This window comes from Chrysoperla carnea, chromosome 3, assembly GCF_905475395.1.
Source record: "Chrysoperla carnea chromosome 3, inChrCarn1.1, whole genome shotgun sequence".
Classification (NCBI taxonomy): Eukaryota; Metazoa; Arthropoda; class Insecta; order Neuroptera; family Chrysopidae; genus Chrysoperla; species Chrysoperla carnea.
The window spans coordinates 61,159,026-61,170,905 of record NC_058339.1 but is presented as its reverse complement, the minus strand read 5'-3'; the positions used below and the strand labels follow the sequence as shown (position 1 = coordinate 61,170,905).

General features: G+C 27.9%; 4 protein-coding genes across 4 annotated transcripts; 2 read left to right on the top strand and 2 right to left on the bottom strand.

Annotated features, from left to right (window-relative positions):
• Nucleotides 1–546: 546 nt before the first annotated feature.
• Nucleotides 547–2,287, top strand: LOC123295087 (RWD domain-containing protein 4). Its single transcript, XM_044876303.1, has 4 exons — nt 547–765; nt 837–946; nt 1,671–1,872; nt 1,932–2,287. The coding sequence occupies exons 1-4, from the start codon at nt 661–663 to the stop codon at nt 2,109–2,111; spliced, it is 597 nt and encodes a 198-aa protein (XP_044732238.1). The 5' UTR covers nt 547–660; the 3' UTR covers nt 2,112–2,287.
• On the bottom strand, nt 2,061–5,576 carry LOC123295085 (RUS family member 1). Its single transcript, XM_044876301.1, has 8 exons — nt 5,363–5,576; nt 4,373–4,458; nt 4,082–4,317; nt 3,711–4,019; nt 3,186–3,385; nt 2,639–2,892; nt 2,330–2,507; nt 2,061–2,251 (listed from the first exon to the last, which is right to left on the bottom strand). The coding sequence occupies exons 1-8, from the start codon at nt 5,472–5,474 to the stop codon at nt 2,196–2,198; spliced, it is 1,431 nt and encodes a 476-aa protein (XP_044732236.1). The 5' UTR covers nt 5,475–5,576; the 3' UTR covers nt 2,061–2,195.
• Nucleotides 5,577–6,487: 911 nt separating this feature from the next.
• Nucleotides 6,488–8,204, bottom strand: LOC123295086 (glyoxalase domain-containing protein 4). The gene is made up of 5 exons (XM_044876302.1): nt 8,118–8,204; nt 7,892–8,048; nt 7,774–7,823; nt 7,456–7,712; nt 6,488–7,000 (listed from the first exon to the last, which is right to left on the bottom strand). The coding sequence occupies exons 2-5, from the start codon at nt 7,979–7,981 to the stop codon at nt 6,552–6,554; spliced, it is 846 nt and encodes a 281-aa protein (XP_044732237.1). The 5' UTR covers nt 7,982–8,048; nt 8,118–8,204; the 3' UTR covers nt 6,488–6,551.
• An 835-nt stretch (nt 8,205–9,039) lies between these two features.
• LOC123295254 (NADH dehydrogenase [ubiquinone] iron-sulfur protein 3, mitochondrial) lies at nt 9,040–10,301 on the top strand. Its single transcript, XM_044876526.1, has 5 exons — nt 9,040–9,242; nt 9,300–9,359; nt 9,426–9,673; nt 9,739–9,984; nt 10,066–10,301. The coding sequence occupies exons 1-5, from the start codon at nt 9,182–9,184 to the stop codon at nt 10,246–10,248; spliced, it is 798 nt and encodes a 265-aa protein (XP_044732461.1). The 5' UTR covers nt 9,040–9,181; the 3' UTR covers nt 10,249–10,301.
• The last annotated feature ends 1,579 nt before the right edge of the window (nt 10,302–11,880 follow it).

Below are 11,880 nucleotides of genomic sequence, written 5' to 3'. Positions count from 1 at the left end.
CTTATATTTTGCACCCATTCGATATCCGTCATACAAACTACGACTTTAATTATGGAATACGATTTTGGATTAAATTAATTCATAAATTAAAATTGGTTCCTTCCATTGAGGAATTTATCGTCAACAAAGTCGGATATTTTTTAGTTCTCTATCCTAGATTTTTTTATTTTCAATTAAATAAATGTGATTGGATTCTCTATCCTAGATTTTTTTATTTTCAATTAAATAAATGTGATTGGAGGATTGGCGACGTAAAATAGAATAAGGTGTAAAGTAGACATTTGAAAATCGAACACGTTTGCAAAATTTTTATCTCTGAATCCCATTCAATTGTCTTTTACTACCTTTGCTTCCTGCAATCAAATAATTTAAATTATACCGCGAAAAATAAATCATCGCAATGTATAAGAAAATAATTATATTGATTAAAATTAAAGAAATAAGTTTAAAATGTTTTAAATGTTATACAATTTGATATCAGAATTAAAATTTAATTATTTTTATTAAAATCGTACAAAACAAATCAAGAATACGTTAACTTATTATTAGTGAATATTTACTAACCTTAAATTTACACCTAAAAATATCATGCCCCACATAAGTCATAAGATAATAAAAATTTTCTATAAACTATTTATTTAATGTATGAAATAAATTAAAATGTCTGAAAAAGAATTACAGGACGAAGAACGTGAAGTTCTTTTGTCTATTTATGAAGGTGATGAAGCTTTTAAAGAACTATCTGCAGATACCTACCAATATAAGGTATATTATACATTTATATTTCTATATAATTTTTAACAAAGAAGCTGTAATTAATGGTTTATTTTTTTTAGTATGGAGAAACTGATGACATTAAATCATTTTTAGTAGAAATTAAATGGGGTCCCAATTATCCCAATGAAGCACCAGCTGTTAACATGGACACCTTTTACAATAAACACTTGTAATCATTTTATTATTTACGATTAAAAAGTATTAGTAGCTCTAATGAAAATAGTATTAGTAGTTTTACCTGAATTTTGTGAATTTTCTGATGTCTCTAATCGGTCTCAAATTCCAATATTGACTTTTGAATTAAGACGTTAGCCTTATTTCAGTTTAAATTTTTTTTATTTATATAACAATTTAAAAATTGGCATGTTCTAAATTTTACTATTCTGTAAGTCTCAATGTACTCTACGTTGTTCAACAAAACTTTTTTGCTAAAACGTTTGTTTACCAAAAGTATAAGGCAGCTTTAAGCAGTCTTTTTATTAGTTTATTATTGTTCGCTATGAATTCGTTATAAAACAGTACTTTCAGTTGAGAGTAACTATGAATAAAAAATGTAAAACCTCGGAACCCGGCAATGGTAGACCATTTAGATGATTCTAATAAGTTTCGTTTGAGTGTTTCTAAGATTATTTAAAAATATTATGTAATAATATTAACCATCGACTCAAGAAAAATAATGTTATATAATTTGTTTGTATACAAATTATCTTTAAAATTTGATTTCACCTTAAATTTATGGTAACATCAGTAACATAGAATTCCAAAGGGAATAGGATTCGATATTTAATCTTAGAAATGCAACAAAAACGTGGAGTATCGAAATATGTCTACGATACTCACACTCCGAGGTAATAAATTTACAGGATTATTATAAAATGACTTATTTTTTTTAGAGTTGATGAAGTAAAAAACAATATTAAACAATGTATTTTATCAGAAGCTGAACAATGGTTAGGTTCTGCAATGACATACACGCTTTTTGAATGCATAAAAGAAAAAATAGACGATTTATTAAAACAACAGCCTGATAAATTAATAACATCCGAAGCAGATATATCAGACAATATTGAAAAAATAAATATTAATGACAATCAGGTATTAAATTTTAATTGACTAAACAAGAACTGTACATTTATTATAAAAAAATATTTTAGGAAATAAGTAAAAAACTTCCGAAAAAAGAACAATTAAGTAAGGCTCAAAAGAGACGAGCTTGGGATCGTATGGAAGGTGGTAAAGGTGGAGAGCGGCCTCGTGGATGGGATTGGGTAGATATCGTAAAACATTTATCACAAACAGGTGGTAAAGAGTCTGATATTACGACTTCCACTTAAAAATTATAATTTATTGTTTATTCAATTTGTAAAGTAATAATTCTTTGTATAAAAAAAAAATCTAATGAAATGAAATTTTTTAAATTATTTTTGATATCGCCATTCTTCTAGTTGTAATTGATGCGTATTCATATTCCAACCTAGGAAAATAATGAAATAAAATTTTAGTACACTAATATATTGTTTTATTTGTTATAAATTCTATTTCATATTTTTACCAGCTCTAATAGCAATCTCTCGAAATTTGTAAAATTGATCTCTAGCTAATTTTAAAACATTTTTCTTATCTTCTATTTCTAAATCAACTATCTTTTTACTCAAGTTTTGGGTTCTATCAATTGAATTTCTAATTGTTATTAACGGACTTTCAGTCGTATCGTAATTACTTAATTTTTCCTAAAAATTAAAATTTGATATTAAATCTTCATTTTATTTGGTTTTTCTGGTACAATAAGTGAAGAAAAATTGAAATTTTGTATATTCTAGAAAAAAACGTTTATAAAAAAAGGAAAAAAGAAAGATCTTACCCATGGTAATCTATTATAATATGATAAAGCAAGTCCATAATAAACGGCTGCAAAGTACGCTGATAAAACGGTATCAGCTGTTTCGTTTGTTTTGAGCAAAATGCATATAGTTCGACTCTTTGTATGTAAAATTAAAATATAATTGCAATTTTCGAATATATTCACAATACGTTCTAATGAATTTGGTGATATTTTTAAGCAAACCTCATTTAAGGAACATCCAAGTCTAATACGAAAGTTACATAAATTACGAGCTGAAATTAATAAAATTAGGATTTCAGTAGAATTTACGGCATTAATTCGATCCCTTAAATTAAAATGATTTGAATAAAACATATTCGAACTTCACAAAAGTTTAAAAGTTGGAAAATTATACCTACTAATTAACAATTACTATAAACTAAATTTAAAAAAAAGATTTACATTCTGGTATCGGAAAAAATTTTTGAAGAAAAAAGAGTATAATTATAAAGTAGATAGATAATGAACAAGACCAAATTGTGATTAATAAACAATGTTAAATTTAAAAAATAGAAAAAATACGTACCAGAGAAACCTATTCCTAAGAATACAGATTCATTTTTATTTGTTTTTTCAGTTTCAAGAATTTTATTTGTAGAAAAATAATGTTTTAGTAAAATTGTATAACGTTCTTCATTTAAAGTTCTCATATGCAATGACTTCACTGCTTTATAATTACAATACAAATGTAATATACAAAATATTGCGAACAATGTCCAATCATATCTTAAAAACGTAAAATCAAACATAAAATGCTTAGAATGAATAATAGTAGCACTTCCACTAAACTACGAAGGACCTAATTTTTTTCGATATGACAAAAAACAGTAGAAAATATTTAGTATAACTTAACAAAAATACATCGATACATTAAAAGTGAAAACAAAACAAGGAGCAGAAAAAACGTTAAAATAAGTATAAATCTGGGATCTTTATAATAAATTATAATAAAAATAGTCAGCTAAATGACCCATATAAGAGTTTGCATTTCTGCCCCTGTGGCGCTGAGGTTTTAACATATTGTCGGATAAGATATTCGAAAAATACTCACGATCCTTCATCGAAAAAAGTTAATAAAATAACACCAAATACAGAAGCACATAAATTAACAAATGTTTCTTGGCTACCATCTTTCGCAGATACATCACCAGTATTGTCTCTAATAGCTTGATGTTGTGTTATCGAAGCCCGTGTAGCTCCACCAGCTACTCCCACAATAGCTTTCATCGATGATGAAAAACATAACAATTCTGTAGAATAATCAACAAACATTGGAATAACTAATTCTAATGCCATTGCCGAATCATTTAAGATATCTGCAAACAATCTCCATTTTTTACAATCAGTATCAAGACTTTTTCTAAACAGATAAAAAAATAACGTTAAGTTGAAATTAATTTTATCAACAAGTTAAGTTTTTACCCTTTTAACCATGCAAATATAATCTTTCCACACATTCCTGTCCCATCTTTTAATACCCATGTTATAGTAGCGGATAAAGGTTTTGATTCACTGCGACCAACGCCAACGCCAATTAGAATGGCACGAGTTGATAAAATCGATGTTATACCACTGCAAAATGCCTGAGCTGAATCCCATATTTGATAACTTATATAATCATCACTTACACTATAAGGCCATCCACTAGGCAATAAGACCTAAATAATTTTGAAAATAACTTATGTTTTTTTATATGTATATCCAAGGTTTTACCTCGCGTAAACAAGATGTTAAAAATTCATATATTGATCCATAAGATTTGCCTGGAGATGTCGCTGACTTATAAATTGTAATATTATCTAAAAATTTTCAATATATCAATTTTTTTATTTTATTATATATTTAGGCCGACAGCTACTGAAAGAATTTTCGTGGTGCCGAATATTCGGAACAATCGATCCCTGATTAGTGATCGAGACACACATTTTTATAAATTTAAGGGGATTTTTAAGTAACCCATTATACCAATATGCCAATGATTGTATGCTGTATTGAATATTATCAAACTTTTTTGAACTTCTTCTCAGATTTTCTGAGAGCCAGTGAATGAACGCAATCAATCACAATGAAAAAGTATTCGGTTACGGCAACGGATTCGTAATGCTTTAATTTGGTTTTTACGTTCAAGGAGATTTTTCTAAAAAAATACACGATAGTGACCGAAAATTCTTAACGTATATTTAAATACAGGGATCGATTCGTAATTCGTATTTCCTCCCCCAATCATTAACCAAGTAATAAAAATCGTAAATGGTATAATTGGTTTACTCATCCTCAAAATTATAATAGCTACTTATCTAATTTTTGCCTCAAATGGTTTTAATGATTCATAAGATTCAACAATTTGATAATGAAATTTAATATTACATGGTGTCAAAGGTATATCGCAAATATCTTAAACCGCGTGGCTTTTTATACAATAAAGATCGCAATAATAAGCGAATTTTGATAGCGAGATGTTACAAAAGGAAAGATTAAAATTCGGGAAGGTAAAAACTGACAGCGAACTTAAACAGAATATTATTGGGAAGGTGTCTAAATTTCCAGTTTAATAAGCTACGACAAAGATATTCGTATATAAGGATGAAGCGTGTGCCCTTCGTTGTATCTCATGTTTATTAATTTGCGTTGAATTAACTTAGGTTTGCAGATTTTTCAATGTGAGTTCTTAAAAATTTCATATATTCGTCAAGTTATTGTTACCTTTTTCTTTTTTATAAAATAATAATTTTTTAAGAGGTGCATTAACTTCCTTAAAAATGGATTCTTCTCCCAATTGAACTGCTTTACAATAATCCAAAGGTTTATAATTCATTTTAGTACAAATCGACGTTGATATTTAAATGTGTTTATATATTTTCTCATAAATACATAACGTATGCTCAATACGTGGCGGTTCGTGATATTTCTGTAAAATTATTACATGGTACACATAAAAATTATACATAAATTAATTAACTGATAATTTTTAATTATATTTTTTTAATCTTAATTTGTCATAAATTTTAAGTCTACACAATATATTTTCAAAAGTTTATTTGTTTACTGCAGCAATTTGATAGAAGCACACGCCAATTCATTCATCATATGAAGTATTCATAAAAAATATTTGTGATTGTCAATTAAAACTTTAGAAATTTGTTCAATAAAAATTATATTTTGAAATGTATCTGTCTTTGTATCACCGTTTGTAAGTTTTTGTTATTGTTTGTAGAGCTTACAAACTATTAATTTAGTTATAATACAAAAATATAAAAAATAGTAATAATCAAAACCAGAGACTATATCAGTAAATAATTCTCTGGTCAAAACCAACTTTGATAGCCTCTGCCACCGCGATTGAAATTTCGCTAGGTTACAATTTAAACTTAAATCATATAAATTATTTAGAGGTGAGGCTCCATTCCAAAATAGACCTGGATATTTTAAGTTGGGAGGAGTATCACTGTATTCTTAAACACCAAATATGGGATATAAAAAGTCAACCCAACATAGCCCAACCTCACATAATAACTCAAAACGGGGTTATTATTATTATAGTGGAATATCAAAAATATGTTTTCTGTTTAAAAATAAAATTAGATTTATATGAATAAAATCTTTATTTAAAATGTGATATAAAATGTTACAAAAGAGATTCAAGTGATCACAAAATTCATATTTTTCTTTTAGTTTCCTATTTTTAATATCAATGATTCCATTACCAGTAAAAATAAAAGATAAAAACAAATAATTTGATTTATAACTATGGAAGAGAGAAAATACAGAATAAAATCACAATATATTAATTTTAATTTCAAAAATATCATTAAAAAAATATAAACTATAAACAATTTAAAATTAAATTTTATTTTATGCTGAAAATACTGAAAAAATATAAGTTGTCCCTAACTTATTCTCTAGATTTGTCTTTTGAAATATATCTATCCAAGAGTTCAGTTCCTTTAGGGTCTACTTGAGATAATTCCCTGAATGGCCCATCATTTACAAAACAAATTTCATGGCCATCAGGATCTGCTAAGATAATAACCCGAACAGTTGCTTTTCCTGGTGTATCGAGACTTATTAATGGCGTTAGAATTTTATGATTTGCTTTTTGTATAGCATTGTTAATAGTTTCTTGATCTTCATCCGAACAAGCAAATGCAATACGACCATAAGCTTTGGCATGATTTACTTCTGTTCCGATATCAATAAATTCTAATTTTGCTTGATTGTCAGCAAATCCTAATTCTACGCTTTTTGGTGTTTCATTGAAGATTTTTAATCCCAAAATTTTATTCCAATATTCGATTGTATTTTTCAATGATGAGCTTGCTAGTGTTACTTTTTGAACTGGATCTGTGAGCAAAATTAAAAATTGTTCAGTTAATAATTCTTAAATAGGTTTTAGTAAAATTACAAATTCCTATGCTACAAATTCTGATGTTGAATTTTATTTTTGTAAAACATAGCAAAAAGACAAGTTTGAAAGTAAAATTTGGTAATTATTTACTTTAGCGTTATGTATGTGAATATGGAGTTAAGTCGAATAGATTTTGGATTTAAAACTTTAAATACATTTGAAAATCAAAATTATCAAAGTAGACTTGTTTGCTTTACCATATTTATTTCTATATACATTTTTTATGTTGTAATTTGAGAACCTTTTAGTAAAGTACCAACACTTTCAATCTTAAGTTTTGATATTTCAAAAATTAAGTTCAATATTGGAAAATTTTACCCTTAATAAGTTTTGTTTTAAATAGACACTATCGAAAAAAAAGCTTCATAAAAATTATTTAATTAATTCCTACCGGCGTTTTGTGGCTGAGGTTCATCCAATATAAAGAATTTGTACCCATCCGGTGCAATAAGAGTGTTTCCATTGTTTATGGGCCAATCATTTGCTTTTGCTCGTTCTAAAGCCTCTTTAGATTTAATTGTAATACCCATGAAATCATTTCCAATATCGTAACCCTCTACTCCATAATTATATGTAAGCTCGACGGCAAAATGAGTATCTTCCGGGCCGTAGCCAACCATGGTTTTACTCCATCTTCCTGCATAAGGTCTAGAAAATAATACATTTTAAATTATAATCGTATTTCAACGTTAAGTAGATTATCATTTACCCATTACATGTGGCTTCGCACCCTTCCGTGAATTCCTCATGACGAAGTACCTATAAAACACGACAAGTGAGGAATAATTAGTTACACAAATTTTTTTATTTATTTAATGATTACTTACTTTCATTCCTAGAATTTCTCGATAGAATTTCGAAGTTAATTTTCTATCGGCTATTTTGAAAACGAAATGCAATGCCCGAGCGTTAACCATTTTAAAAGACTATTCGATTTTAATGAATATAAATCAGTGATTACATAAACTACAGGTAGATAAGCTACTGCAAAAAAATCGTAATTATTCTTAAAGTGCTCATAAAAAAGATTAATTAAATTAACTATTATCTTACAAATCCTTTCTAAAAATGACCTTGATTATTGTACAACTTCTAAGAACATAAAAACTTCAAGACTCCCTTGTCATAAACAAACACCATTTAAAAAGTCATCGAAAAGGAGTGTGCTTCTTAGCTAATAAATGCTTATTTGCTTGACTGTCATCCAGGAGCTGCGTAAGCTAAGCGAACAGCTTACCCTCAGTTATATTTTCAATTTGTATATGCCAAATTTCTTTATAATTGGACACACACAAACATATATATATGTATTGCTTTATTTTGCGTAGTTATTTTTTGAATTATTTGGTCGTGGAAATTTATAGATGCGATTTCTTCAAAATAATGTATACATTATTCATTTTAATGTAACTAAAAGCCAAAGAGGTTATATTACCTCTATGACAGAGAATATATCTATGCTAGAGAATATATTTACTGATATAGTCTCTGCTCTATGCTAAAAGCACATCTAAAGTATGTTGTGGTTTTGGCCGAAGAGACTTATTTTGAGCCGTACTATACGTTACGTTGGTGAATATGTGATATAGATAGATGGTTATTTGAATAAATTTTTTGAAAATTCTACCATCGGTACAAAACTAAAAGCTCATTTTCCATGAAGAGAAGTATATTGTAATTATTGGGACCAGAAGGCACATGGAACTTTCTGAAAACTACGCAGAAAATACAAGACTATTGACTAATATAACAGTTCTGGTTGGATCAATTTATTTGATTACAAAAAAAGAAAACCTTTTTTCAAAGACAACCAAAAGTAGTAATTTTCTAAATAATTCAAGATAAATGATTAATCTTTAGATAAAGAAACACCTAGAATTTTTGAAGTTTTTGGCAAAAAAAAAAACTTTTTTTTTAATTTTTGCTGTAGTTAACACTGAACTTCACATGTATTTTTTTGTAAGAAGATATGTCATTGCTAACTTCATATTAGTCAATAGTCTCTGAAAAGGAGACTTTTATAGAACATTCAAATAACATATGATAAATGTTAAATAATTATATAAAACTAGGTTAATTCTGTAAATAAATATTAACAAACGTAATAAATTTAAGGAATGGCATCTTTATTACGAAAATGTACTGGATTAATTCGATCGAATTCCATACATAACCGAGGTAAAATTATATAATTTTGCACCCCTAATCGAATGTAAAAATTATTCTTTATTTTAGGAATATTGGCTCAAACATTACGTTTTACTGCATCGGAGGCAGCAAAAGAAGAATCCAGACGTAAGTGAATAATTAAAATAATTAATACTTGTCAGTAAATTATTTATTGGTTATGAAAATTTTTAGCTACGGTCAGGAAACCAGATTTGACAGCTAGATCACAACTTACTGAATTTGGACAGTATGTAGCTGAATGTTTACCTAAATATGTAGAAAAAGTACAATTAACGTCTGGAGATGAATTAGAAGTTCTTATAATACCTGATGGTGTCACCCCAGTTTTACAATTCTTGAAGGATCATCATAATGCTCAGTTTGCCAGTTTAGTTGATATAACAGCTATTGACGTTCCTTGTCGCCAGAACAGGTTTGAGGTAATATTTTTGATACCATTTTAAATTTATTTTATTAGAAATTTATTTTATTTTATTTATTTTAGATTATATATAATTTGTTGTCTCTAAGATATAATTCTCGCATACGAGTTAAAACCTACGCAGACGAATTAACTCCTATTGATTCGGTATGTGATGTATACAAAGCTGCAAATTGGTATGAGCGTGAAGTTTGGGATATGTATGGTGTCTTCTTTGCAAATCACCCCGATTTGAGACGCATTCTTACTGATTATGGTTTTGAAGGACATCCTTTCAGGAAAGACTTCCCATTATCTGGTTATGTAGAGGTTTGTGTTTTTAGATTTTTTTTTTGTATGTAGCTTATTAAAATTGATAAGATTTTATATAAAAATATTTTTATTTAATAGGTTCGTTATGATGATGAAAAGAAACGTATTGTACTTGAACCTTTAGAATTAGCTCAAGAATTTAGACGATTTGAATTAGCTGCTCCATGGGAACAATTTCCAAATTTCCGTAATGCTGGTACAACCGAGGTACCAATTGGTGGTGCTGCAAAAATAGAAGATAAACAAACACCCAAGAAATAAAAATATGTAAATGAATGTTAGATTATTTGTACCATTGTTTATTTAAAATATTAAATAATACAATTATTTATAATCGAATTTTTTAAAGAGAAATTCTCAATTGGTGAAAATGAGGTCCAGTGAATCATAATCTGTACTACTTCAAATATCATTCTATATGTCGTATGACCTTTCGAGAGATGCGAAGAAAAATACAAAATTCGGTTTCAGCTCCGGATAATTATATTATAGCCTTTGTAAGTTTGAAGTATGGTATTTTCTCAAAAAATAAATTTTATGAGAATATTTGTTATTCTGGTTTATAATTTTGATGATGGTTATGCTAGGACTCGATTAAATTCATTGAAATTTTCGACACCTGCCCATTTTAGTTTGTTAATAATTATATTAATTTTATATAAAATGGATATCTTAATCAATATCTAGAAACCGAAGTCGCGAAAACCGGGATAGAGATAGGGATAGATAGAGGAGAACATTTCTAATTGGTTATAAAATTATTATCAGTTCAATATGGGAATGTCCAGGAAAGAAGTTTTTGATAATTCACCGTGTGAATAAAACGGTTGATTAAAATCTTAATACGTCTGTTTCTGAAAAATTCAGTGTCTTCCCTTACTTTTAACTTTTTCAATATATATTTCATATTTTTTTGAGGTCGAAAATGAACCAATTAACTTCTATATCTAATCAGATCTAGCTTTTAATAAATCCTTTTGAATGAATAAATGTGTGCTTCGAAAATCGATATTCTTTGAATTTTGGTTATGAATATTTTATAAACGCTTACAGTAATTTATTAAACAAAAGAAACCATTTTTGGAGATCAGTTAATTTTCTAGAAAAATATGTATTGCTCAGTTTAGCGAGCTATAAAATTAAGAAGAAAAAATTTTACTCACCTCTTCAAATAATGTCCTTCATTATCTTTAAAATGATTAGATTTGTATAAATATTATGAAAGATAATAAATGAGAACTCTAGGATATTTCTAAATAAATTTCGATTTTTGCCCCAATTTCATAGATCAATTTTTTTTTTTTTTTGTATTATATAAATACGTATTTCGACTACGAAGTAGTCATCATCATTATGAATTAGCTAATCGTAATTACTCTTATTGTGTATATTACTCGTTACTAATTTGGTGGCGGGCGAAATTGGGGCAAAAAATCGAAATTTATTTGATTAGATTTGTGAGAAAAGTGCTTTACGTTCAATTAATGACATGGTATAAATTTTTGCATATGGGACTGAGGTAAAAATGTAAAACTTTGATGAGGAGGATCTTCCTATTAATATTAAAAGCTCATATTTGGAGATATTTTTCTAGAGGTGCATAGTAACCCATTTTTCGGCATCAGAAATAAAAAAAGTCGATTGTTTTGGCCCTCTCTAGTGTAGATGCAGATACACCTCCTTGAATGTAATCCTGACAACATTATTGCATCTCCTCTTATAATAATACCTCCATGGTATAACATGATACGCATATTGCAGAGGCTAGCGAACCTCTGAACAGTCGGGGGCTCCATTGAATTCTTAATTAAATAAAAAGTTTAGTGACGCTCAAAATTCTACACTTTTTTCGAACTAGTTCTTACTCGCTAACTGTGTAACGGGTAATATGGA

What these genes read in the sequence shown, in the direction of transcription:
- LOC123295087 (XM_044876303.1), top strand. Translation starts at nt 661, where the DNA reads ATGTCTGAAAAAGAATTACAGGACGAAGAACGTGAAGTTCTTTTGTCT. An exon ending in CAGATACCTACCAATATAAG is followed by an intron (nt 766 to 836) that starts GTATATTATACA and finishes TATTTTTTTTAG; the next exon opens with TATGGAGAAACTGATGACAT. An exon ending in TAAATATTAATGACAATCAG is followed by an intron (nt 1,873 to 1,931) that starts GTATTAAATTTT and finishes AAAATATTTTAG; the next exon opens with GAAATAAGTAAAAAACTTCC.
- LOC123295085 (XM_044876301.1), bottom strand. Translation starts at nt 5,474, where the DNA reads ATGAATTATAAACCTTTGGATTATTGTAAAGCAGTTCAATTGGGAGAA. An exon ending in ATTTTATAAAAAAGAAAAAG is followed by an intron (nt 4,459 to 5,362) that starts GTAACAATAACT and finishes GAAAATTTTTAG; the next exon opens with ATAATATTACAATTTATAAG. An exon ending in AGAGATTGCTATTAGAGCTG is followed by an intron (nt 2,252 to 2,329) that starts GTAAAAATATGA and finishes TTATTTTCCTAG; the next exon opens with GTTGGAATATGAATACGCAT.
- LOC123295086 (XM_044876302.1), bottom strand. Translation starts at nt 7,981, where the DNA reads ATGGTTAACGCTCGGGCATTGCATTTCGTTTTCAAAATAGCCGATAGA. An exon ending in GAGAAATTCTAGGAATGAAA is followed by an intron (nt 7,824 to 7,891) that starts GTAAGTAATCAT and finishes CGTGTTTTATAG; the next exon opens with GTACTTCGTCATGAGGAATT. An exon ending in TGCGAAGCCACATGTAATGG is followed by an intron (nt 7,713 to 7,773) that starts GTAAATGATAAT and finishes ATTATTTTCTAG; the next exon opens with ACCTTATGCAGGAAGATGGA.
- LOC123295254 (XM_044876526.1), top strand. Translation starts at nt 9,182, where the DNA reads ATGGCATCTTTATTACGAAAATGTACTGGATTAATTCGATCGAATTCC. An exon ending in AGCAAAAGAAGAATCCAGAC is followed by an intron (nt 9,360 to 9,425) that starts GTAAGTGAATAA and finishes GAAAATTTTTAG; the next exon opens with CTACGGTCAGGAAACCAGAT. An exon ending in CATTATCTGGTTATGTAGAG is followed by an intron (nt 9,985 to 10,065) that starts GTTTGTGTTTTT and finishes TTTATTTAATAG; the next exon opens with GTTCGTTATGATGATGAAAA.